The sequence below is a fragment of the Momordica charantia genome, assembly GCF_013281855.1.
Source record: "Momordica charantia cultivar OHB3-1 chromosome 5 unlocalized genomic scaffold, Mcharantia_2.0 BLBB01000005.1, whole genome shotgun sequence".
NCBI classification, from domain to species: Eukaryota; Viridiplantae; Streptophyta; class Magnoliopsida; order Cucurbitales; family Cucurbitaceae; genus Momordica; species Momordica charantia.
In genome coordinates this window covers 13,775,192-13,799,709 of record NW_028275163.1, presented here as the reverse complement: position 1 = coordinate 13,799,709, position 24,518 = coordinate 13,775,192, and the positions used below count along the sequence as shown (strand labels likewise).

Below are 24,518 nucleotides of genomic sequence, written 5' to 3'. Positions count from 1 at the left end.
ACATCCCGGTTCCCCTTGCTTTCTGCGACACGGGGGGAGTCGGGGCAGGCTTATCGACGGGCTTGTCATGCCGAGCTCCTCATCGACGTTCCTCATCTCGGGTTCCCCTTGATCGTCAGAGGCCATTCCGATGAAGTCTTGATGCGGAGAACTAGTTTTCGTTCTTGCTTGAAAACGTTGTTTCCACAGACGGCGCCAACTGTTGACGGTGAATTCTGGTCAAAGACCATGTGGCCCTCTAATGAATAGCCCGAACGGAGAATAAGGGAACCTGAAACCAAAGAACTCGACACCAGTGCAATGTCCCGCCTGAAACACTCTGATGATCCAGTTAGTAATCATAATAGAAATAAGAAAAAGACACCTCAAGTGTGAGTACATGTTTTTTCACTTACTCGGTGAGGGTGAGTGTCCTTCCTTTTATACCCTCTGATGGCCGACTAGGAAGAACGACGATTAGAGGTGGAAATGACGCACCGCACTATACTGGGAGCATCGTGGAGCACGCTCCCGATAGCCGCGGGGTGGCACCTCCTCCTGCAGCTTAGAGCTTGTCGCCTGCAGCTACAGGGCGTGCCCGTCGTACCGGTAATGTGCGCCTCCTGCTACGGTTACATACGGTGTCTAGCTTTTTGTGATCCCTCATCCTGTCATGAGCAGACACGTGTCCTGCTCGGCACTGCCAGCTTGCTGGGGGCATCGGTTTGTGGTCCCACGCTTCGCAAGTAGACACACATCCTGCTCGGGTTTTTACCCCCAACAAATTCTATTTTAACAATTTTGTTGATATTATTTCACAATAACAAAGTAAAATTAAATAATAGATAAATCAAATAGAAATTTATAATATTTGAATAACAAAATTACATCAATGATCAACTAATAAATAATTAATAGAAATGAGATTCACGAGGTTTAGGAGATAAATGAAATTACCTTTTTTTAGAGGGTTTAATTCCTAAGTTTGAGAAGTGTGTCACCAATTGATTCTATTCCTACATTCACCAGATTTTCATCATCATTCTTTGATTCTCAATCCTTTGAAGTAAAGAGAGTTTAGACCTCGTTTAGTATCATGAATTGAAATAAGAATGTTATTATTTAATATTATGGGGAATTGCATTGGGTAGCAAATTAGTTTTATATCTTTAATAATATAGCACTTGTTTTTTAATTTTCAAATATAGCAAATTTTTTATATTTCTGATTTTGAATATTTTAGTATTCCCAACTTACCATTTTCAGACATACATATTGCAAGTATATCATACAGTCATATCAGTAGTATATCATATATTTATATTTCAAATATATCAACACTCATATTAGTAGTATATCACATACATATTCAAGTATATCAGAATATCATATCAATAGTATATTGGACGTATATTAGACATATATTACATATAAACTCACATAAGGTATATTAGAATTGAAGGGATGTGAATCCCGGAGCGGAAGCGGATCTTCGTTGCTTATTTTCGGGATACAAAATCGAAATTTAAAGAAGAAAAATACAGAGGAAATTCAATACCTTTGAAGAACGTTTCTTCAACAAATTTCCGACGAACACCACCACCGAGCCTTCCTCGCTATCCTCTGGGTACGAGATCGTTCTTGTGGGAGAATTTCTTTGGAACGAGAGGGAGAGATGGAGAGAACTCTTGAGAGAATTCGTGGGAGTTTTCCTTGGTACTGTTCTGTTCTGTAACCACATCTTCTACCCCTTCTCCAACACTTGGAGAAGAAGAAGCAACACCTCCCACTCCCCTGCAATTTTGCAGGGGAGTTAATAATAATAATAATAATAATATATATATAATATAATAATAATTAATATATATATAAAATTAAATTAATCAAATTAATTAATATAATTAATTATTAATCCAATTAAAAATTAATAAATATATATATACATAAATAATTAACACTTAATTATTTATTATAAAATTAGAATCATATTCTAAATCATTTCTCTCATATAACCTATAGTTTTAATGCACATCTTACGCACATTATTTTTAACCTATAGTTTTAATATGAATCTCATTCATATTAATTTTATTTGAATCTCATTCAAATAATATCTCTCATAATATATAGTTTTAATTTACAATTAACTATATATATTATAATGTATCAATATACATATAATCCCTTAAGTAATTTGAACAATTCAAATTTGATCCTCGTTTTACCCGTTATGAGCTAGCAAGGGGACCTAATGGACCTACAGATCCGAAGCTCCAACGATGCAAGAATAATCGGTCAAACTCATTGACCGAGTTAATCTAGATTCATTAACTACAGGTCATTCCACTAAAGACCCGTAGTTGCACTTTTCTCACTGCAGAATGTTTTCGTGTCCATGGATATACGACCATTAATGACGAGTCAATCCTTCACGAGTGTTCGTAACTCGAGTTGGGTCAAATTACCGTTTTACCCCTGAGTTACATCTTACTCCCTAAACACCACTGCTCCTCTAATGAACAACCCGATTATGGTCCAACCAATAGCCGGATGTCCCTCTCGGCCAATGAGAGGGTGGGGCCCCTTGTTCAAGTCCCGGAGTCAGCATTTAAGGGAACACTCACCTACTCCCCTAAAGTCGGGGAGGAGTGAATTCCATCTTGTGAAGTTATGTTCCCAGATCCCCACTCGGTCTCGTCCCGAAAATGGTAGGAATGTTGAGTCAGCGACTCGGGCCACTCTCACCCATACAGATCAAAGGACGAGCCCTCACGGGCAGGAGTCCACAACTCACTCAGGATTGAGAATGAGTTGCCTGGTCATCCTAAGAAATGGCAACCTATTAATTAACGGTGTTACATCTAAAGATTGCCTATTTCGTGGTCCGGTCTTATACAAACTCATTGTATAGGATACCCTCACTCGCATGTCTCCACACGAACGACCTGGATCGAGTCGTCTGTAACCTTTACAGAGTGGGCCGTATCCATAGTGTTGCCAGGATAAGGTACCCAGCCTTATCCATATACTATAGACCCTTTAGGTTATTCACGGGACATTATCCATTCATATATCAGGGGTATATCAAATATATACCCCGTATATCAACTATATACGCAGTATATATACTGTCCCGATTACATCATAAATAACCTTGGATGTTTAGTTATTGGATTTTGGAAAATGGAAAGCTATGATTCAACAACAAATTTATTGAATAAAACTTTATTGAATAGACATATGTTTTTACAAAATACAAACTACGAGTTTAGCGCAACACACCCAACAAACTTCCACTTGAACTAAACTCGAGTGGGGTGTACATTATCATAAAGCAAAGGGAAAATACAATAACTAGGGCATACACTATACCCAATTACATTTCTCCCACTTGCCCTAGACTAACTGTACAAAGCTCGTAAACCTAGACTTTCTAGATGGCCCTCAAACACTTTAGCCGTGAGTGCCTTAAACTCTAATAAAATAAATAACACAAAGGCCCAAAACAACAAGCCCAAAATTTCACTTTAGAAATCAAATAAAACCCACAACAACCCGAAATAAAATAGCTAACTTAAACTCTAATAGCCAAGAATAATGATCCAATAAGTAGAAATTAAGAGTCCCAAAAACCATGAATTTAAGATTTAACTAAAAATCTCCTACACTGATCGAGAACTTAAATTATCTTAATCCAATGAAATTAAACTTAATTCTAATTTAGCCAAAAATTTGGATTTCAAAATTATAAAATCCAAGAATTAAAGTTATCAGCTTAGGGAAAAATCCAAAGACACTATTTATCTCTAAAAAGACGAGTCAAAGAACGCGGGGCGTTACAAGGGGTGTGTGCGTGCGTGCGTTAATGTGTGTTAGTTGGTTTCCAATGTGCTGTTTTGTGTTGTTTAATATTGATTTTGATACGCTATTGTGCTGGGTAACTCTCGTTTGTGCTAATCTATATGCTTGGTGTATTGTTGTATGTTCGTCGGAGTTAATGGTGGAATTTTGCCTTGTTAGACTACTGAGAATTGTTGTGGAATGATGTGTGATTACCAAGGGATGCTCGTTAAAATGGAAGTATTGTGATTATGCTTTCTTATGATGTGGGCATGCTAGTATAGTTTATGTAAACGTTTCTTTATGATGCGAGTGTGCTGGTCTGAGTCATATTATTCTCTTATGAGTTGTGGGTGTAATAGAAGCATATTTTCGGACCCTGTTCGCAGGCTTGGGGTTGTGGTGGAGTTGGTCATGATAAGGAACGTTGGATTCTTGGGGGAGGTGAATGGATGTGTGTCAGGGCCTCGGGTATAAATGGTCGGGGGCTGATACGTCACTAATTGAGTATCGAGGCGTCGGGTAAAAACGGTCGAGGGTCGACACACCAATGTTGGATAAAGATGAGTGTCGAGGCCTCGGGTATAAATGGTCGAGGGTCGATGCGAGGAGTCTTTTGGAAGGAAAACTATTGGGGCCTTGGGTAAAAATGGTCAAGGGCCGATAGATGGTGAAGTCATCGGGGCCTTGGGTAAAAATGGTCGAGGGTCGATGCAGCAGTATCGGGGCTCTGGGTAAAAATGGTCAGGGGCCGACTCTACTCGAAAGAGTTAGCTTTGGAAAGTTAGGATAGCTGTGATAAGCGTAGAGGTGCTTGAGATGTTAGGGAGACTCGAGGTTGGTAGTTAAATTGTTCATGGTTGTGGTTATCGCCGGATCTTTTAGAGCGTGTCTATGTTTGATTGCATAATGTGATGAAGAGCATGGCTATGAATGTTTCATGATTTTTGTTTTGAGCATGATGTTTGTGTGTTGTTGGTGAGGGCTACTTACGGAGTATATTTTATATACTCACCCCCCTTCTACAATTATTGTTTCAGCCGGAGGATTCTTTGGCGACCATGGTGATGAAGCGGAGGAGACGTGACGAGCGATGACCATAGGCTGCGTGGTTAGTTTTGCTTAGCTTAGGTTTAGATGGTGAAAACTTTATGGCTCGGTCAACAAACTACTTGTTCTTATTTGAATAATTGGGAGGTTCCCACTCGTTGTCTACTTTATTTCGGAATAGGTGTTTATTTTAATTTTCTTCCATTCATTGAGTTTGCCTAGTTGGAATAATGAAATTGCCTCATGGGGTTGTCCATGGATGATGTTTGATTGATATTCTATAGGATTGATTCATTGGTAAATTGATGGTAGTTGAAGCTTTATTTTTTATAATTATTTCACAGGGAGTTGTTATCTCGTGTTTGGAGTTAAGGTTAGACAGGTGGGTAGTTAACGTGACTTAGAAGCGTGTGGAACGTTCTAGGGCGTTACAAATAGTCTTCGTCGTCGTAAGATCCTGAAATAAGCAATAACTAGGAAAAAATAAGACACAACACTTGAGATCACGAGTAAGTTTACTGACAGAGATTAAATTAAATGAGAACTGTGGTAGATTTAAGACATATGTCAATAAAAGCGATTTGGAAAGATGCACTGTGCCAGAGCCAAGAACAGGAGAAGTGGTGCTATTTGCTATGGTAACATCAGGCAACGATGTAAATGGGGAGAAATTAGCAAATAAATTAGGGTTACCTGACATATGATTTGTCACGCCAGAGTCAATGACCCATTTTGTCGCGGAGGAAAGAAGACATTTACTGGTGTTACCTGATTTAGCGATTGCGGTAATCGGATTAGAGAACGATGTCGTCAATGATTCTTGATACTGTTCAAACTTAGGAAACTCTTCCGCAGAAATCGTAACTAACTTGCCAGCATTATCAGGAGTAGATGCAACATGTGCAGACTGTGTTCTCTGACCTTTATTCAACAGCTTTCTACATTCTCGCTTTGTATGTCCAGGCCTCCTGAATTTGACTTTGGAGCACTAGAATTCCATCGTTGAGTATTCGAGGTCGTGGAATTTCCTTGATAGGTATTACCTCAATATGCATTTGTACTACGTCCAACCAAAGCACTGTTAGATTGAGATGACATGACTGGTTGTAACTTTTCAACGCGAAGTACTTGAGTGTATGCCTCCTCTAAAGCTGAAATTTCCGAACCAGAGAATAATTGATCTTTGGCCACATCAAATTTAGGTGGAAGACCAAGAAGAAAACTAATAACTGCTATTTGTTCACGTTGGCAAGCCGAACTTTTGCATCATTACTATCTGGGAGTAATACATTAAACTCTGCATAAGTCTTTTTGTGTTCCATAAAGTAACTCGGAAGCGATTGATCACCACACTCAGGTTGGTAGAAACGCTTGCAAATTTCAAATATTCGACTAACATTTCCTTTTCCAGAATAAAGGAATTCCAAGTATTTAAGCAATTCTTTAACAGACTCACACTCGTTGACCATGCTAATAATGTCACCCTCAATCAAATTCTTAATCTGCAGAGCCAATCGAGCATCATCGCTCAACCAAGCTTTCTGGTTCTCATCCTAAGGAGGATCTTCAGTTATGTGATCTTCCATATCAATACTTCGCAAAAAAAGACGAACATTTACTTTCCATGAAGAATAGTTTGATTCATTCAACTTATTTTCTATAATTTTTTATAGCATTAGGATCATCTCAGATGCTACAGTTAATTTATTCTCTGCCATAACAAACAACTGAATTGATGCGATCCAAACAAATCAATTGAACCGAATTGGCTGAACTGGACCAACTTAACCGAACCGTCTGAACCGGGCCAAATTTACCGAATCGGCCGAGCCGGGTCAACGAACCAAACCAGCTGAACCGAAATAACTCAAAAGCAGAAACCCTAACCCACGACACCCAAAGACCGACGGTGACGGGGGGCGACGGCAGGGATGGAGGCGCATGGCGACGGTGATGGGCGGCAGCTAGCGGCGACAGAAGCGCAAACGACAGCGAGACAGAAACCGCTAGCAACGTCGGCGACGGAAACCCATGAACAACAAACGACAGTGGGCGACGTCGATGATGGCAGTAGCGGCGACAACGACGACGGTAGTGGGAGGCGGTGGCAGCGGCAGTGGTGAGTTGGAGTTGGATACTAATGAACAAAACCCTAATGGGCACAAAGTCCTAATGGGCACAAACCCTAAGTTCAAAAATTTGATAAAAAACTAGTGGCTCTGATACCATGTAAACACTAGGGTTTGAGAGAATCCAAAATATTACTTATTCTCATTATTAAAATCTATTTATATAGACAAATATACAAGGTTGACCTAATCCTATAAGAATAAAGTAAAAGACAAATTAATACATATTAATACAAGAGAATAAAATATACTAATATATATATATACTCTAACAATAAAATAGTAATAATTTTTAATTTATTTTATTGTTAGTAATATGTTTTATTTGAATAATTTATCTTAGTATTAATCAATTATAAATAATCAAATAAAATTTCATCCACTTAAAAAAGTTAATATAATTTTTTGTAGCAATATAATTTTTATTAGAACAATCTTCATTAATATAAAATATTATTAATTTTTTATAAGGTTAAATAATAATATTAATGATAATAAAATAAAATTAATTAATTAATAAATTAGATAAAAATTTAATATTATATACATGTACGTACGTACGTATATATTTGATATCCATGAGTGTCCAGACTAGTTCGGGCGCACTTTGACTATTCACACGAGACAACCATCTGACCCTACAATATTTGATATTGGGAAACACATAAGAATTAATTCTTAAGGTAGGTAACCATCATGAAATTTATAATATTTTATAATAAAATCTCACAATAAAAGTTGTATAATTTTTTATTAAAAGAAAAATTATTAATATAAATAAAAAGACTAAAATTGTAAAACAATAATTAAAAAGTTATAGGTATGGTCTAGTTTTTTTTTTTTTTAAGTATAGGTATAGTCTACTTAGTATAAGAGAGAAATAACAAAAATTGTAAAGTAAATGTTCAAAAGGCGTTTGAGGAAGCCATGATAAAGAACTAAAATGAGGGCAACAAAATTTTAGAAGAAAAATAACATTACTCTAAGGCCATTTATCGAATTGGAAATCAAAAGGTGGGACCCACACAATTTTTTTAGTCTATCCCTTAAAAAGAGGTAAACTCATTTCCCTCCTACACCCTCATCAATCTCATTCTCCTTCCTTATTTCGTGGGCTTCATACATTTATTGTAATTACTTTTCAAAACTTTTACCATTTCTTTCTCACATATCAACGAGACCTATAACTTTTATATTTAATTGTTTTATACTTTTATTATTTCTTTTTTATTTATACTACTCATAAAAATTTATACCACTTTAATTAGTTGATTTGATTTTATTATAAGATATTATAAATTTTTATTTAATTTTTAATTTTATTTTGTTATTATTAATTAATATTAATAGAATTTTTTAAATATAATTCATTACTATTAAATATTATAGTAATAAAATTTAATAACCTTATTATTAAATATTATAATAATAAAATTTAATAATACTTTATATAAAATGAGGATAGTTCTAAAACAAACTATTTTAGTTGATGTAATTTTATTTTAATTATTCATTATTTATTAATACTAAATGAATTGTTATAATAAAAAAATATTTACTATCAATAGAGTAATAAAATAAAATAAAATTTATTATTATTGTAATTATAAAAAAAATAGCACAACAATGTATTTGTAATTAGCTACAAAGAAAAAAGGATATACTAGTAATTGTCCTGATTCTAATTCTGATTCCGATTCCAGACAGTTTTAGTAAATATCAAAGAATTTAGATTCCGATTTCATAAAATTTTTGGTAAACAGCATTAAAGGAATAACATTCTCATTCGGATTGATTTGATATCGATTGATTTTCATTCTGATTCTCGGTGAGTGAATAGGACCTAAATCGATCTTAAAGTTCAAAGTGGACACTACTATTTTATCTCAAAAGAATAACATAAAGTATTTGTTATAAGCGCAATTCCGAGACTGAAAATTGAAATAGAAATAGAATCGATGGTACCTGTAGACTAGTACTCAAATTTTCGACTTCACAAGCTCTCCAACAAAATCAATAGTCGGCACAAATATGTTCCTCATATCATATTTCCATTCTCTATCAAAACAAAAAAAAAAAACAAAACAAAACAAAATTCAATCGGTCGAACTCAAAAGAATCAAAGATTACATCAAACTCGTTGAGATCTCGAAAACAAAAATCAAAGAAGCACAAAGAATAAGTTTGTAGCACATCAACCTGTAGTGCTTTCTACACATCTTGTCTGTTCAATTATTTCGTTTCGTATTCTCATGCACACGCGTCTCAAGTTCCTCGTCCTACCTAAACATCGAATTAAACGGAATAAAATTTTCAAATCGCTCTAAAAAAAGAGCAAAAATCCTAAAAATTTCAAATCACTCTCGTTGGGTATGAATCCCGGCCTACCACGCGTCATACTCGAAGAGGCGAATTGAATTAACACGCAACCGAAATATGGGAATTGACTCCAAAACACTTAGGTCGGCAGTCAGGGTAGGACTTATGAAGCCGAACCGACCTTGAGCAAAGTCCGTAACGTGGTCTCTTCCGAACCCGACAACATGCCGCATTTTTAGGGCGTGTCAGACTTCCTATCAGGCTTAGTTTCTATAAATAGAAACCCTTGCCTTAAATGCAAGGTACGCAATCCTAGATAAAATCGGCAAGTTAGCTCGGACTAGAACTAACTTGCTTGTCGGAGTGCTGCCTTTGTTTTGCAGATCTTGTGAGTGGTCTGGGAACATCCGGAACAACGGCTAATAACTCATCATGTACGTTCCGATCTACTACTAATCCGAGCTTGGCAATTTCGAGCTCAACCATTTGGCGCCGTCTTTGGGGAGGCGACATCTGGAAGTCATTCTGCTCTTGCAATCTGAGCTAATGGCCCAAACCCGCTCCCAGCAGTCGCGATCTCAACTTTCGCCGATCCGCTCTCCAATGAGGGATGCCGCCACCTCCCATGCCCATCGTCGCTTTACATACTCTCAGGTGGCTGGGACTCCGTCATCGAGCGACGGCCCCAGGCGAAGGTTGTCAAGGAAAATGGAGGTCGACCCGCCACATCTGATCCCATAGCGACCCGAGACTTCCACCTCGCCTCAGAACAGTTCCCACCGCTACAGCCTCAGAGGAACAGGTTGCCGCCTCGTGTTCCTCGTCTCCGCAGCTGGAGGAACACAGGTGCGTGTTCCAGGGCAAGCACCAATGCGGGCGTGGACCCCATCGTGGTAGCTAACGTAATCGCAGAGCTTACGAAAGTCAAGGCACGGCTTGAAGCAGTCGAGAGGGGCAGCGAGGTGTCCGACTCTTCCGTCTCCAGAGATCCCGCCCGAGGAAAGGGCTGATGCATCCGACCGAAAGAACAGAGAATCAGTTCCGACCTTGCAGGGAGGCTCGAGTTGGGGTGCCCTCGCGAAGGCTACAACTCCCGGGAACAGGACACACCTTGGAAGCGCAGGTACGAAGCCACCCTCAGTAGGATGACGGGGTGGAAGACCAACGCCCGAGGGTCCGACCAATCCGGACCCATCAGGCATCGATTGATAACTACAACGCCTGCCAGGGCCGAGGTGAGGGGCCACCAAGACGACGATCGGTTTGGCGCCCGAAGGTCAGGGCTACCAGGATGACTTACGACAAGAGAGAAGCTTGGAGGTCGAAGATCGAGAAAGGTCCTCCCACGGCGATCATTCATTCCGATCCGAGGTGGACCTCCTCCGAGATCAATTTCAGAAGGAGATAGAAGATCTCAAATGGCAGTACAAACCCGTAGACCCACATCAGTCGGTTGAGTAGGAGGAGCCGCCTTTCTCCCAAGCTGTCCTGGACGAGCCCATCCCGCCGAGGTTCAAAGTCCCAGTTATGAGTTCGTATGATGGATCCGGCGATCCCGTCTCGTATGTGGAGGTGTTCGAAGGTGACTGGGCGTTTATGCTGAACGCACGCACTAAGCGTGGTAACAATTATATAGATGCAAGCGCACACCTGTCAGAGTAATATAAAATGGATGGAGTATCCAAGTATCGATCCTCAAGAACTTCTAAATAATTTCCAAACTCTGAAGTTTTAAAGAATAGTGAATGTTGAAATGAGTGATTCTTGTAAAATGAGAAGTGGTCACAAATAATGGTTTTGGATTTGGGATTTGGACTTATAATGATAAAACCTAGCCCGAATTACTTCAAGTTAGCCAACAAAGAATCAAGGATATGCTAAGGACGATATGCATTTCACTTTAGGAACCAACGACTACGCTTTTCACTTGACTTATGTCTAAGCAAGTTCAAAGTCCTAAGACATTCCCTAATATGTCTATTACGAGAGATATCTTAGTTTTAGGATGGAAATAGTCGCAACCTCGGGTTAAGGTCCTATGTCTAGGCTACTTAAGCGGAACCCTTATGTCTAAGGCGCTCCTCTCCTCAGTTTAACCACTCAACAATGCAAATAAGAAACCTTTTCAGTATTGACTTGTTAAGACTTACAGTGGCCTTCTCTAAATCCTAACTTTTTGGGAAAACATGTTGAGCAATGAATGGAAAGTAAAAACACTACTTCTTAGCAACCCTTATTAGAAATAAAAGGCTAACTATCCATAACCGGGCTAGAGACGGGAATTTAGAAAGACATATTGAAGAAAATACAGCAAGTAAAACGGTTGAATGTGGAATGCATGTGTGAAAAACAAAAGTTACTAACGGAGAGTTTTTATCGGGATTGAGAGCTTCGCCCTTCTCTTTCAAGCAAGGGGGAGTGTCACGTGCTCTTTCCTCCAAAAACACAACTCTCTTAACTAAAAATAAAGTAAAGGCAAAGGGAAGATAAGCAAAGTGCTGGATTTTTATATATTTGAATAAGTAGAAAATAACTAAGTACAAATGGAAACAAAACAAAGCTCAATAAAGGAATGTAAAGTACTCGGGATTTTAAAACCAAAAGCAACTAATGAAAGCAACTCAAAAGTACTAAGAAAGCAACAAAGAAACACTAAAAATGATCAAGAGAAGGAAGCAAGGCTTGATGATTTTGGTGGAGAAGTTGCTGGAATTTATAGCTGTGCAGAATTGGTTAGGTAGGTCCTAAAACGATGGTAAATCACCCATTTCCAACTCTTTTGATTGACCAAATCGTGTTCAAACTGATAGTGGAACACTTCTTCTACACGTATGCATCGGTTGGAACCACCAAAACGCATTGGAAGACGCGTTTCATTAAGGGCAAAGTTGGAAGAAAACCTGTTTTTCTGCAGGCTTCCCAGGCGCCTGGCGCCTCCCATATAAGTTTTTCCGTCTTTTTGCTTCTTTTGATTAATTTGCACTCCCAAATGGTCCTAAAATGTCATAAATACAATATAAGCCAACCACAAACCATAATATATGAATTTTGCATGAATTGGAACTCAAACGATCGAGAAAAATCCGAAACAAAGCTGAAACATTGTAAAAACAGCATCTAAAACCTTCTTTTTACGCATGTAAACAAGCGTAATCACACCCCCAAACTTAACTTTTTGCTTGTCCTCAAGCAAAACTTAGCAACTTTAATCAGCTTTCTAACACATGGACAAGGAAAAGCAAAAGCAACCGAGATGTTCAATCATAAATTGTCTCAGGGAAAAGATGTCAAAGCCTACCATTCTATTGCCTTTGTAAACTTAGTCACTATAAACCAAGTTTGAAATGATAAAAACTTTTTCTTTCAAAATCTTTTTTCTCTTTCAAAAACAGAAAACGTTTTCAAATACCCCTAAGGAATCTGCACACTCCCTCCTTACACTAAGACTTTTACATCTGACAGACCGGCTACTAGCCCCTGAGGTTTCCACACACTAACATCGGTTTCAACCACAGCTACTCGTAGAAAGACTTTGAACTAACAGCTAGGTCATAAAACGACGACAATGAGAAACACGAAGTCACTTATCACCATCTTTACTGCGTCGGTTCGGGCCATGTACTCCTTCATCATATTCTCAAGATTTGAGTTGTTATTTTGAACTGGTGGAGTCTGTGTTCTCTGATTGTACTGCTGTTGCGGTGGTGGGATGTATTGCTGTGTAGGTGGAACATAGGACTGCTTGTTCTGTTGGCTCTGCCCTTGATTAAAACCGCTCGAACCTCCTTGTCCGCCCCATGAGAAATTAGGGTGGTGCCTCCAACCTGGGTTGTAGGTGTTCGAATATGGGTTAAAGTTCCTATTGTTCCCATGTCCTACATAAAAAACAGAAGCAGGGTTATGTGGACAATTATCATAAATATGGTTTTCACTGCAAAATGAACAAATGAGATCGTTGACTTGGCAAACAGGGGCAGGAGTGCAATAATCCGACTGCACAGGTTGTATCGGCGTGGCTAATGGATTTTTTATTCCCAATGCCATCTCTTTTAGCCTCTGGTTCATTGTAACCATCTCTTTTTGCATCGAGGTCGCAATGTCCAGAGCCAAAACTCCAGCTGGATCTTGCTTCTTTGGTGCTGCCCTAGATCTTTGCGAACACCATAGTTCGTTGTGTGAAGCTAAGTCATTTAGGATGTCAACTATCTCGTTGAATGTCTTCTTTGTAAAGGCTCCGTTGGCAGCATTGTTTAGCATCATCTTAGTAGGATGATCTAAGCCTCTAAAGAAATGTTCTATCTGGATGCATGCCGGCAAGCCATGGTTCGGACATTTCCTGATTAGTTCTTTAAATCTCTCCCACGCCTCGTGAACAGGTTCACGATCATACTGTCTAAAGGAGATGATCTCCTCTCTGATATCAGCGTGGCGAGTAGGTGGGAAGAATTTTGTTAAGAACTTCTCCACTAACGACCCCCATGTGGTGATGGATCCCGGTGGAAATGCATTGAGCCATGCTCTAGCTTGGTCCTTCAAAGAAAATGGAAAAAGTGTTAGTCTCAGAGCATCGTCTGTTATACCAGGTAATCAAAATGCATTTGCAATTTGAATGAATGATTTCAGATGATCATGGATTTTTTGGCTGCGAGCGATGCCATGAAGTGTCGAGCACTCCAAATAGCTCTGGAAGGCTCAGCGAGGTTGTGGTACCGACGTTGAAGCCTCGATCGATCGATAATTATCAACAGCTGAGAAGGTTGTTCATCAATCAGTTCTTGGCTCGACAGTTGTTGAAGTTACCCCCCTCGCACCTCGAAACAGTGAAGCAACGGGACAATGAGTCCCTGACGGAGTACATCACTCGGTTCATGGACGAGCACGTCAAGGTGGTGAGTTGTACCGACGATATCGCCATGATGTACTTCACCACTGGGTTGAACGACAGAAATCTGACGATAGAGTTCGGAAGCCGTCCGCCGGCCTCCCTGAAAGAGATGCTCGCCCGAGCTCGCCAGTACATTTATGGCCTGGAGCTGTGGAAGGCCTATGGAGCCAGGCAGAGCAACCGTGGTAAAGATCAGGACAAGAAGTCCCCTTCTCCTAAAAGCAACGTGGCAATGATCGGAGCTCGTCTCGGCGGGCCGATGACAACAAGAATAGAGGTTGCCACGACGAGAGGGTCTCTTCAGACTGTCGAGGGCCGAAGTTCGACAGGTTCACTCCGCTGAACGCCTCAATCGCGGAGATTTATGCGGCAACTGAGGACACCGACTTGGAAGCGCTGTTTGTAGCCCCAGAAAAGCTCCGCCGACCTTTAAGGAAGCGAGACAAGCGACTCTACTGCTGGTTCCATAAGGATCACGGCCACGACATTTCTCGTTGCTTCCATTTGAAGGAGCAGGTACAAGATTTGAGCCGGAGAGGTTATTTGAAGAAGTACGTTAGCAACAGAGGAGGAGCCGAGCCAGAAGGATGAGCTCGGGAGGAGAAAAGAGAAAGATCACAGCCGCCTAGACGAAAGGAAGATCGTCCTGCGATAATAAACACCATTCACGGGGGTCCGAGCGGGGGGCAGTCTAGGCAAAAGAGGAAAACCCTAGCCTGGGAGGCCGCGCACGAAGTCTGCACCTCTTACCCGAGGGAGCCCATTATGCCGATATTATTTGATGACCAGGACGGCAAAGTATTGCACATGCCCCATAATGATGCCCTAGTAATCGCCCCACTAATAGATCACGTGGAGGTCAGAAGAGTTCTTATCGACGGTGGTGCATCGACTAATATCTTATCCTTCTCGACCTACACGACACTGGGGTGGGAGAGAAAGCACCTGAAGCACAGCCTGACACCCGTGGTTGGCTTTTCAGGGGAGTTCGTCGGTATGGAAGGGTGCATCTCGCTCCCTGTCACTATCGGCAAAGGAGGTCAGCAGGTAACCAGAGTCGCCGAGTTTGTCGTGATAGATCAAAGCTCAGCATACAACGCCATACTTGGTGGGCCCCTGATTCATGACCTCAGAGCAGTTCCATCCACTTACCACCATGTCTTGAAGTACCCCACCCCGACCGGAATTGCGATAGTCCGAGGTGAGGAAAAAACATCGAGAGAATGCTACGCAGCCACAATGAAGGGAATAGCCACTTGTGTAGTAGTCATGGAACTTGAAGCAACTACACCACCATGCACCGACGAGATAGAGCTCAATCGTGGCACGCCAGCAGAAGAGTATGTGTCGGCTTTTCAGAAGCTAAAGTAGTACCTCAGCTCGGCCCCGTTGTTGTCTAAGCCGCTGCCTGGTGATGTTCTCTACCTGTACTTAGCTGTGTCAGAAAATACAGTGAGTTCAGTCCTTATCAGGGAGGCAGAAGGGCGGCAGAGCCCTGTTTACTACACAAGTAAATCAATGACCGAGGCCGAAGCTCGCTACCCCTGTGTCGAGAAACTAACTTTGGCATTGGTGACGTCGACGCGTCGTCTGCGGTCGTATTTCCAGGGGCATAAGATAATTGTTGTGACAAACTTCCCATTGAGGCAGATTTTTTACAAGCCCGAGACGACAGGTCGGCTGATGAAGTGGGCCCTAGAGCTCAGTGAGCATGACATTGCCTTCAAGCCGAGAACAACGCTAAAAGGTTAGGCCGCTGCCGACTTTGTTGTCGAACTGACTCCACCCAGACAATGGGGCGACGTCCGCGACCACTGGACACTTTACGTGGATGGTTCGTCCAATGAGAAGGTTGTGGGGCAGGCATGCTGCTCCTCCGTCCCGGTGACCTTCGGTTTGAGTACGCGTTCCGGTTCAGTTTCCGAGCTTCGAACAACAAAGCCGAGTATGAAGCTTCAACGGTCTGAAGGTCGCAAGGGGGATGGGTCTGAAGCGTCTTCTGGTCCTCAACGACTCCCAACTGATTGTCAACCAGGTAACCGATGAATACCAAGTGAAGGATACTCGTATGGAAAGGTATCTGGCTAAGACTCGAGGGCTCCTCGCCCAGTTTGAAGAGTATGTGTTTCGACAGGTGCCGAGGTCAGAAAACTCCAACGCCGACGCACTGGCTCGCTTAGCCTCGGCCTACGAAACCGACCTACCAAGAACAGTACCATTGAGATACTTGTCGTGTCATCCATCGACCGACCTGAGATAATGAAGGTCCAGTTAGATCAGCCTACGTGGATGGATCCGATCAAAAGATTCCTAACCAGTGGTTTAACTTCGACAGATTCGGGCCAAACCAGGAAGCTCCGACGTCAAGCGGCCTACTACGTGATTCAAGAAGGCAAGCTCTTCAAGAGAGGATACTCTCTACCGTTGTTGTGGTGCCTCGATCCAGAGGAGGCGAGGTACATTATACGTGAGATTCATGAAGGAATCGGCGGAAACCACAGAGGAGCTCAGTCCATGGATGCCAAGGTCGTTCGCCAGGGCTACTATTGGCCGACGATTAAGCGCAACACCAAGGAGTTCGCAAAAGCATGCGACAAGTGCCAGCACTTCGTAAACATCTGGAGACAACCCCCAGAGATGCTAACGCCGATCTCAAGTCCTTGACCTTTCGCTCAGTGGGGGATAGATCTGATCGACTCGCTACCGACAGAGAAGGGGCAGTTGAAGTTTGCCGTGGTAGCAGTAGACTATTTCACCAAGTGGGTGGAAGCCGAACCTCTGGCGTCCATTACCGAGAAAAAGGTCATCAGTTTCGTGTGGAAGAGCATTATATGTCGGTTTGGAATACCGAACGCCATCATTACCGATAATGAAAAGCAGTTCGACGGTGCCCGGTTTAACCAGTTCTGCCAACAGCTTGGCATATGCCACCTCAGCTCGTCTCCGGCCCATCCGCAGTCAAACGAGCAAGTTGAAGCCATTAACAAAATCATCAAACGAGGTTTGAAGACGAGGCTTGAATCTCTGAAGGGTTAGTGGGCAGTAGAGTTACCAGAGGTATCATGGTCCTATAAAACTACACCACGTCGATCTACTGGCGAGACGTCATACGGCCTAGCTTTTGGGTCAGAGGCTGTCATTCCCATGGAGATCGGCATGCCGACGCTCTGAGTTGAGAATTTCGACGAGCAAAGCAACAGCGAAGCTCTCCTCATGAATCTTGACCTACTCGAGGAGAAAATGTCTCACTCCCAGCTTAGGTTAGCAGAATATCAGAACCGTATGGCTCGGTACTATAACGTCGAATAAGAGTTCGAATGTTCAAGCCTAGAGACCTCGTCCTCAAGAAGGTAATGCAGCATGTTGGAGCACTCAAGCCGAATTGGGAAGGTTCGTACAGAGTTTTGAAGTTGCTCCACTCAGGGGCTTATCTACTGTCCGACCTCAATGGGAGACAACTCCCCCACCTATGGAACGCCGAGCATTTGCTAGTTTATTATCAATAGAATGTGTGTAATCCGACGTGCAAAATATCATTCATTAATGGAGGCCGATCTCCCCAGACTTGTACAAAATTTGATTTTATTCGTTAGCATTGTCTACTACTACCGAGCTACGTCAAATGGGAGCCAGGGAAGACTACGTCGTATGACCTATGCTCATCCATAACGAGAAACGAGAAAGATTGCCTGTGGCATTTTTCAAACTTTGGGGGCACTAGTCAACTCGTAAGAACCCAACCATCCATTGTTCACTAAGCGCACCGCCGAGCTGAGGTATCTCTGCTCATAAGTCGTTGTGCAAGAAGTAAATCACCCAGACTTGAGAATGTTAGACAACGAAGTCAAGACTCAAACTTAAGCCAAAATTTTCTAAGTATACAGACATTGAAAAGAAACAAATTGGGCTCGGACAAAATCTCGTTTCATTAAAAGCGAGTTGTTGTCAGTACATTGATTGAATTAAAATTTTGATTAAGAGCCGAGGTATATATGCCTCGGCTCAATACATTAATTTCATTTAAAAAGAGAAGAAGTAGTAGAAGGAGGAGACAATCTACTCCTGTGGAGGGTCAGCAGACTTGCTGGCTCCTGCATCGGCGTCAGCAGGCTCAGCTCCTTTGCCGGCCTCAGTAGGACAGTCAATCTAGATGGCCTCATACTTCTGCTCGACATCAGCGACGACCTCTTCCGAGCAAGCGGTTTCGAGCCAATTAATGGTGTAGTAGAAGCCCTTATTTGCCAGGTCGCGAGCCAGGCCGTCGAACTCGGGAAACTTTTTTACCTTCTTCTCCAAGTAAGCCTAGCTCACCAAATTCTACCGAGCCTCATTCCAGCCCTTCTCTGCAGTATCAGCTCGTCCACGTGCATTCTTCAGGTCGGTCCAAGCTTGGGCAATCAAGGCATTCGACCTGTCCGCCTCGACATCCTTCTAAGCTCGAAGCTGGTCGACCTAGGCTTCGACCTCAGCAATCTGCCGCTTGTAGGAAGCGTTTGTCTCCTCCTCCTTCAAGTCCTGTCCCCTGAGCTTCAAGCTCATCATCGATGCCGAGAGACAGGTATGATACTTGATTACGTAAAAAGAAGGTTTTAGATGCTGTTTTACTATGTTTCAGCTTTGTTTCGGATTTTTCTCGATCGTTTGAGTTCCAATTCATGCAAAATTCATATACTATGGTTTGTGGATGGCTTATATTGTATTTATGACATTTTAGGACCATTTGGGAGTGCAAATTAATCAAAAGAAGAAAAAAGACGAAAAAGTATCATGGGAGGCGCCAGGCGCCTGGGAAGCCTGCAGAAAAACTGGTTTTCTTCCAACTTTGCCCTTAATGAAACGCGTCTTCCAATGCATTTTGGTGGTTCCAACCGATGCATACGTGTAGAAGAAGTGTTCCACTATCAGTTGAGCACGTTTTGGTCAGTCAAAAGAGTTGGAAATGGGTGATTCACCATCGTTTTAGGACCTACCTAACCAATTCTGCACAGCTATAAATTCCAGCAACTTCTCCACCAAATTGATCAAGCCTTGCTTCCTTCTCTTGATCATTTTTAGTGTTTCTTTACTGCTTTCTAAGTACTTTTGAGTTGCTTTCATTAGTTGCTTTTCGTTTTTAAATCCCGAGCACTTTACATTCTTTTATTGAGCTTTGTTTTGTTTCCATTTGTACTTAGTTATTTTCTACTTATTCAAATATATAAAAATCTAGCACTTTGCTTATCTTCTCTTTGCCTTTGCTTTATTTTTAGTTAAGAGAGTTGTGTTTTGGAGGAAAGAGCACGTGACACTCTCCCTTGCTTGAAAGAGAAGGGCGAAGCTCTCAATCCCGATAAAAACTCTCCATTAGTTAACTTTTGTTTTTCACACATGCATTCCACATTCAACCATTTTACTTGCTGTATTTTCTTCAATATGTCTTTCTAAATTCCCGTCTCTAGCCCGGTTATGGATAGTTAGCCTTTTATGTCTAAAAAGGGTTGCTAAGAAGTAGTGTTTTTACTTTCCATTCATTGCTCAACATGTTTTCCCAAAAAGTTAGGATTTAGAGAAGGCCACTGTAAGTCTTAACAAGTCAATACTGAAAAGGTTGCTTATTTGCATTGTTGAGTGGTTAAACCGAGGAGAGGAGCGCCTTAGACATAAGGGTTCCGCTTAAGTAGCCTAGACATAGGACCTTAACCCGAGGTTGCGACTATTTCCATCCTAAAACTAAGATATATCTCATAATAGACATATTAGGGAATGTCTTAGGACTTTGAACTTGCTTAGACATAAGTAAAGTGAGAAGCGTAGTCGTTAGTTTCTAAAGTAAAATGCATATTATCCTTAGCATGTCCTTGATTCTTTGTTGGCTAACTTGAAGTAAATCGGGCTAGGTTTTATTATTATAAGTCCAAATCCCAAATCCAAAACCATTATTTGTGACCACTTCCCATTTTACAAGAATCACTCATTTCAACATTCACTATTCTTTAAAACTTCAGAGTTTGGAAATTGTTTAGAAGTCCTTCAGGATCGATACTTGGATACTCCATCCATTTTATATTACTCTGACAGGTGTGCGCTTGCATCTATATAATTGTTACCACGCTTAGTGCGTGCGTTCAGCATAAACATCCCAGTCAATACTGCAGCTGCAAAAACTTAAGGTTAGATCAAATGAGATAAAGGAAAAGAGGAAAGGAAGAGTGAACGCGAGCTTACCTCTGCAGCAAGAGCTATGGTCTTCCTCACCGCCTCCACAGGGTCCTCGGGCGCCTAGACAGATAGTTCCACTCGACGAGAGCTTGAGGACCTCACCTTCGTTGCGGCCTCGTGAATGTTGAAGTGGAAAAAGGCGAGCCTGAATGGGAGTGGGAGCTCGTCGCATTGCTGTCGACCAAGTTGAGACCCCTCCTCCGAGTCGACCACGATGGGGGGAGGTGGAGATCTGGAGTTGACCTCCTCAGCGGGAAGCGTTTCCCTCGCTCGTTTCTTCCGCTGTAGAAGGGTAGACGACCCCTCGCCCCAGCGACGATCTGCAAGGGCTGAGCTTGGAGGGCCTCAAGCTTGGCCAAATTCGCCAGCCCGGGAGCAGGAACGTCAGCACTGCTAGTGTGACGACGAACTTGAACGGGCGCAAGTGGGACCATTGAGACCGTGGTGCGTTGCCGCTTCGTGCTGCTGAGGGCGAGGAATTTGGATGTCATTTCTGAAAAGAATACGAGGTTAGTCAAGGGGAAACAATTGAACAAGCTAAAGTGTCGATGAGAGGTTACCTTCCGGGGCTTTTCGCTTCTCTGATCTACGCTGCCGAGGCTTGGGAAGCTTCTTGAGCTCGTCCGGTTGATCGTACGGGCTGAGACCGTTGGAGAAGAGGTGGGAGTTTGAAACGAGTGCTTCACCCCACAGCGCGTACTTCAGACTCCGACCTTGGGCGCGCTTGATGATCTCCCAAGATTTGTTGTTGATCCTCGGAACTGGGGATGGCAAAGTTGTACCACAAAATCGCGTCAGAAACGAGGGCGCGGAAATTAAGACAAAGAAAAACGGGCTCGCACCTAGGACACTCACCTACGTCTCCAAACTCTACCGGGACATGGTAGGTCGGCTCACCCCCTCCATCCCTCACAAGCCACTCGTCGAGGAACCAGTACTCCTTCTAATTCTTGTTAGATGAGGGGTTCCTAATTAGCTGACCTACGTTCCGCCGAGCAGAGAGGTAGTACCGACCCTCTCCCTCGTTGGAAGCTTTGACGGTGTGGATCGCTAAGAGCTCATCTACCGTGAGCCTATTGATTACGCTTGTTTACATGCGTAAAAAGAAGGTTTTAGATGCTGTTTTTACTATGTTTCAGCTTTGTTTCGGATTTTTCTCGATCGTTTGAGTTCCAATTCATGCAAAATTCATATACTATGGTTTGTGGATGGCTTATATTGTATTTATGACATTTTAGGACCATTTGGGAGTGCAAATTAATCAAAAGAAGCAAAAAGACGAAAAAGTTACATGGGAGGCGCCAGGCGCCTGGGGTGCCTGCAGAAAAACAGTTTTTCTTCCAACTTTGCCCTTAATGAAACGCGTCTTCCAATGCGTTTTGGTGGTTCCAACCGATGCATACGTGTAGAAGAAGTGTTCCACTATCAGTTTGAGCACGATTTGGTCAGTCAAAAGAGTTGGAAATGGGTGATTCACCATCGTTTTAGGACCTACCTAACCAATTCTGCACAGCTATAAATTCCAGCAACTTCTCCACCAAATTGATCAAGCCTTGCTTCCTTCTCTTGATCATTTTTAGTGTTTCTTTGTTGCTTTCTAAGTACTTTTGAGTTGCTTTCATTAGTTACTTTTGGTTTTTAAATCCCGAGCACTTTACATTCTTTTATTGAGCTTGTTTTGTTTCCATTTGTACTTAGTCATTTTTCTACTTACTCAAATATATAAAAATCTAGCACTTTGCTTATTCTCTCTTTGCCTTTACTTTATTTTCAGTTAAGAGAGTTGTGTTTTTGGAGGAAAGAGCACGTGACACTCTCCCTTGCTTGAAAGAGAAGGGCGAAGCTCTCAATCCCGATAAAAACTCTCCATTAGTTAACTTTTGTTTTTCACACATGCATTCCACATTCAACCATTTTACTTGCTGTATTTTCTTCAATATGTCTTTCTAAATTCCCGTCTCTAGCCTGGTTATGGATAGTTAGCCTTTTATGTCTAAAAAGGGTTGCTAAGAAGTAGTGTTTTTTGCTTTTCATTCATTGCTCAACATGTTTTCCCAAAAAGTTAGGATTTAGAGAAGGCCACTGTAAGTCTTAACAAGTCAATACTGAAAAGGTTGTTTATTTGCATTGTTGAGTGGTTAAACCGAGGAGAGGAGCGCCTTAGACATAAGGGTTCCGCTTAAGTAGCCTAGACATAGGACCTTAACCCGAGGTTGCGACTATTTCCATCCTAAAACTAAGATATCTCTCATAATAGACATATTAGGGAATGTCTTAGGACTTTGAACTTGCTTAGACATAAGTCAAGTGAGAAGCGTAGTCGTTGGTTTCTAAAGTAAAATGCATATTGTCCTTAGCATGTCCTTGATTCTTTGATGGCTAACTTGAAGTAATTCGGGCTAGGTTTTACCATTATAAGACCAAATCCCAAATCCAAAACCATTATTTGTGACCACTTCCCATTTAACAAGAATCACTCATTTCAACGTTCACTATTCATTAAAACTTTAGAGTTTGGAAATGATTTAGAAGTCCTTGAGGATCGATACTTGGATACTCCATCCATTTTATATTACTCTGACAGGTGTGCGCTTGCATCTATATAATTGTTACCACGCTTAGCGCGTGCGTTCAGCATAAACGCCCAGTCAAGTTTTTGGCGCCGTTGCCGGGGACTTTAGTTTTAAAATTTATTTTCAAATTCTTTTAGTTTTTATTTTTGTGAATTGTTGTTGGGTGTAATTTCCATCCACCGTTTTTGTTCTATATTTTTGGTCGTTTATCTCACAAGGGTAAGTTAAAGTGCATGAGCACAAGATCTTTTCTTCTACCCCTTGACCCTGAGATTGAGCGGACCCTTCGAAAAACTAGAAAGGAGCAAAGACTTCGAAAACAACTAGAAAGGCAAAAAGAGAGAGAAGGTGAAATCAGTCCTGAAAGTGAGGTAGAGAGTACAAGCACATCAATGGCAGATATTCCACCTCGTGATCCGGTTGATCCACCTGCTGTTAACGGTAATATGAGGGATCATGCAAGAAATGATGAATTCAACCATATCCAGATGGCGGACAACAGAGACGTGGCAATGCGAGAATATGCCGCCACGGCTTTTCAGAACTTTGATTCAGGGATAGTCAACCCTATTCCAGCCCACGCAAACTTTGAGCTTAAACCAATGATGTTCCAAATGTTGCAGACAATTGGACATTTTGGAGGGCAGGAACATGAGGATCCACATGATCATCTGAAATCATTCATTCAAATTGCAAATGCATTTCGATTACCTGGTATAACAGACGATGCTCTGAGACTAACACTTTTTCCATTTTCTTTGAAGGACCAAGCTAGAGCATGGCTCAATGCATTTCCACCGGGATCCATCACCACATGGGGGTCGTTAGTGGAGAAGTTCTTAACAAAATTCTTCCCACCTACTCGCCACGCTGATATCAGAGAGGAGATCATCTCCTTTAGACAGTATGATCGTGAACCTGTTCACGAGGCGTGGGAGAGATTTAAAGAACTAATCAGGAAATGTCCGAACCATGGCTTGCCGGCATGCATCCAGATAGAACATTTCTTTAGAGGTTTAGATCATCCTACTAAGATGATGCTAAACAATGCTGCCAACGGAGCCTTTACAAAGAAGACATTCAACGAGATAGTTGACATCCTAAATGACTTAGCTTCACATAACGAACTATGGTGTTCGCAAAGATCTAGGGCAGCACCAAAGAAGCAAGATCCAGCTGGAGTTTTGGCTCTGGACATTGCGACCTCGATGCAAAAAGAGATGGTTACAATGAACCAGAGGCTGAAAGAGATGGCATTGGGAATAAAAAATCCATTAGCCACGCCGATACAACCTGTGCAGTCGGATTATTGCACTTCTGCCCCTGTTTGCCAAGTCAACGATCTCATTTGTTCATTTTGCAGTGAAAACCATATTTATGATAATTGTCCACATAACCCTGCTTCCGTTTTTTATGTAGGACATGGGAACAATAGGAACTTTAACCCATATTCGAACACCTACAACCCAGGTTGGAGGCACCACCCTAATTTCTCATGGGAAGGTCAAGGAGGTTCGAGCGGTTTTAATCAAGGGCAGAGCCAAC

At 41.8% G+C, this 24,518-nt stretch overlaps 1 protein-coding gene and 2 non-coding genes across 3 annotated transcripts; 2 read left to right on the top strand and 1 right to left on the bottom strand.

Annotated features, from left to right (window-relative positions):
- The first annotated feature begins 13,632 nt into the window (after positions 1-13,632).
- Positions 13,633-13,739, top strand: LOC148211377 (small nucleolar RNA R71). Its single transcript, XR_015791161.1, has one exon. It is a non-coding gene; the product is annotated as a small nucleolar RNA R71 (small nucleolar RNA).
- Positions 13,740-14,967: 1,228 nt separating this feature from the next.
- Positions 14,968-15,573, top strand: LOC148211376 (uncharacterized). Its single transcript, XM_088124397.1, has one exon. It carries the CDS (start codon positions 14,968-14,970, stop codon positions 15,571-15,573), a length of 606 nt encoding a protein of 201 aa, XP_087980523.1.
- Positions 15,574-23,845: 8,272 nt separating this feature from the next.
- LOC148211375 (small nucleolar RNA R71) lies at positions 23,846-23,952 on the bottom strand. Its single transcript, XR_015791160.1, has one exon. It is a non-coding gene; the product is annotated as a small nucleolar RNA R71 (small nucleolar RNA).
- Between the last annotated feature and the right edge of the window lie 566 nt (positions 23,953-24,518).

Coding starts and splice junctions, on each gene's coding strand:
- LOC148211376 (XM_088124397.1), top strand. CDS start 14,968: ATGCCGATATTATTTGATGACCAGGACGGCAAAGTATTGCACATGCCC.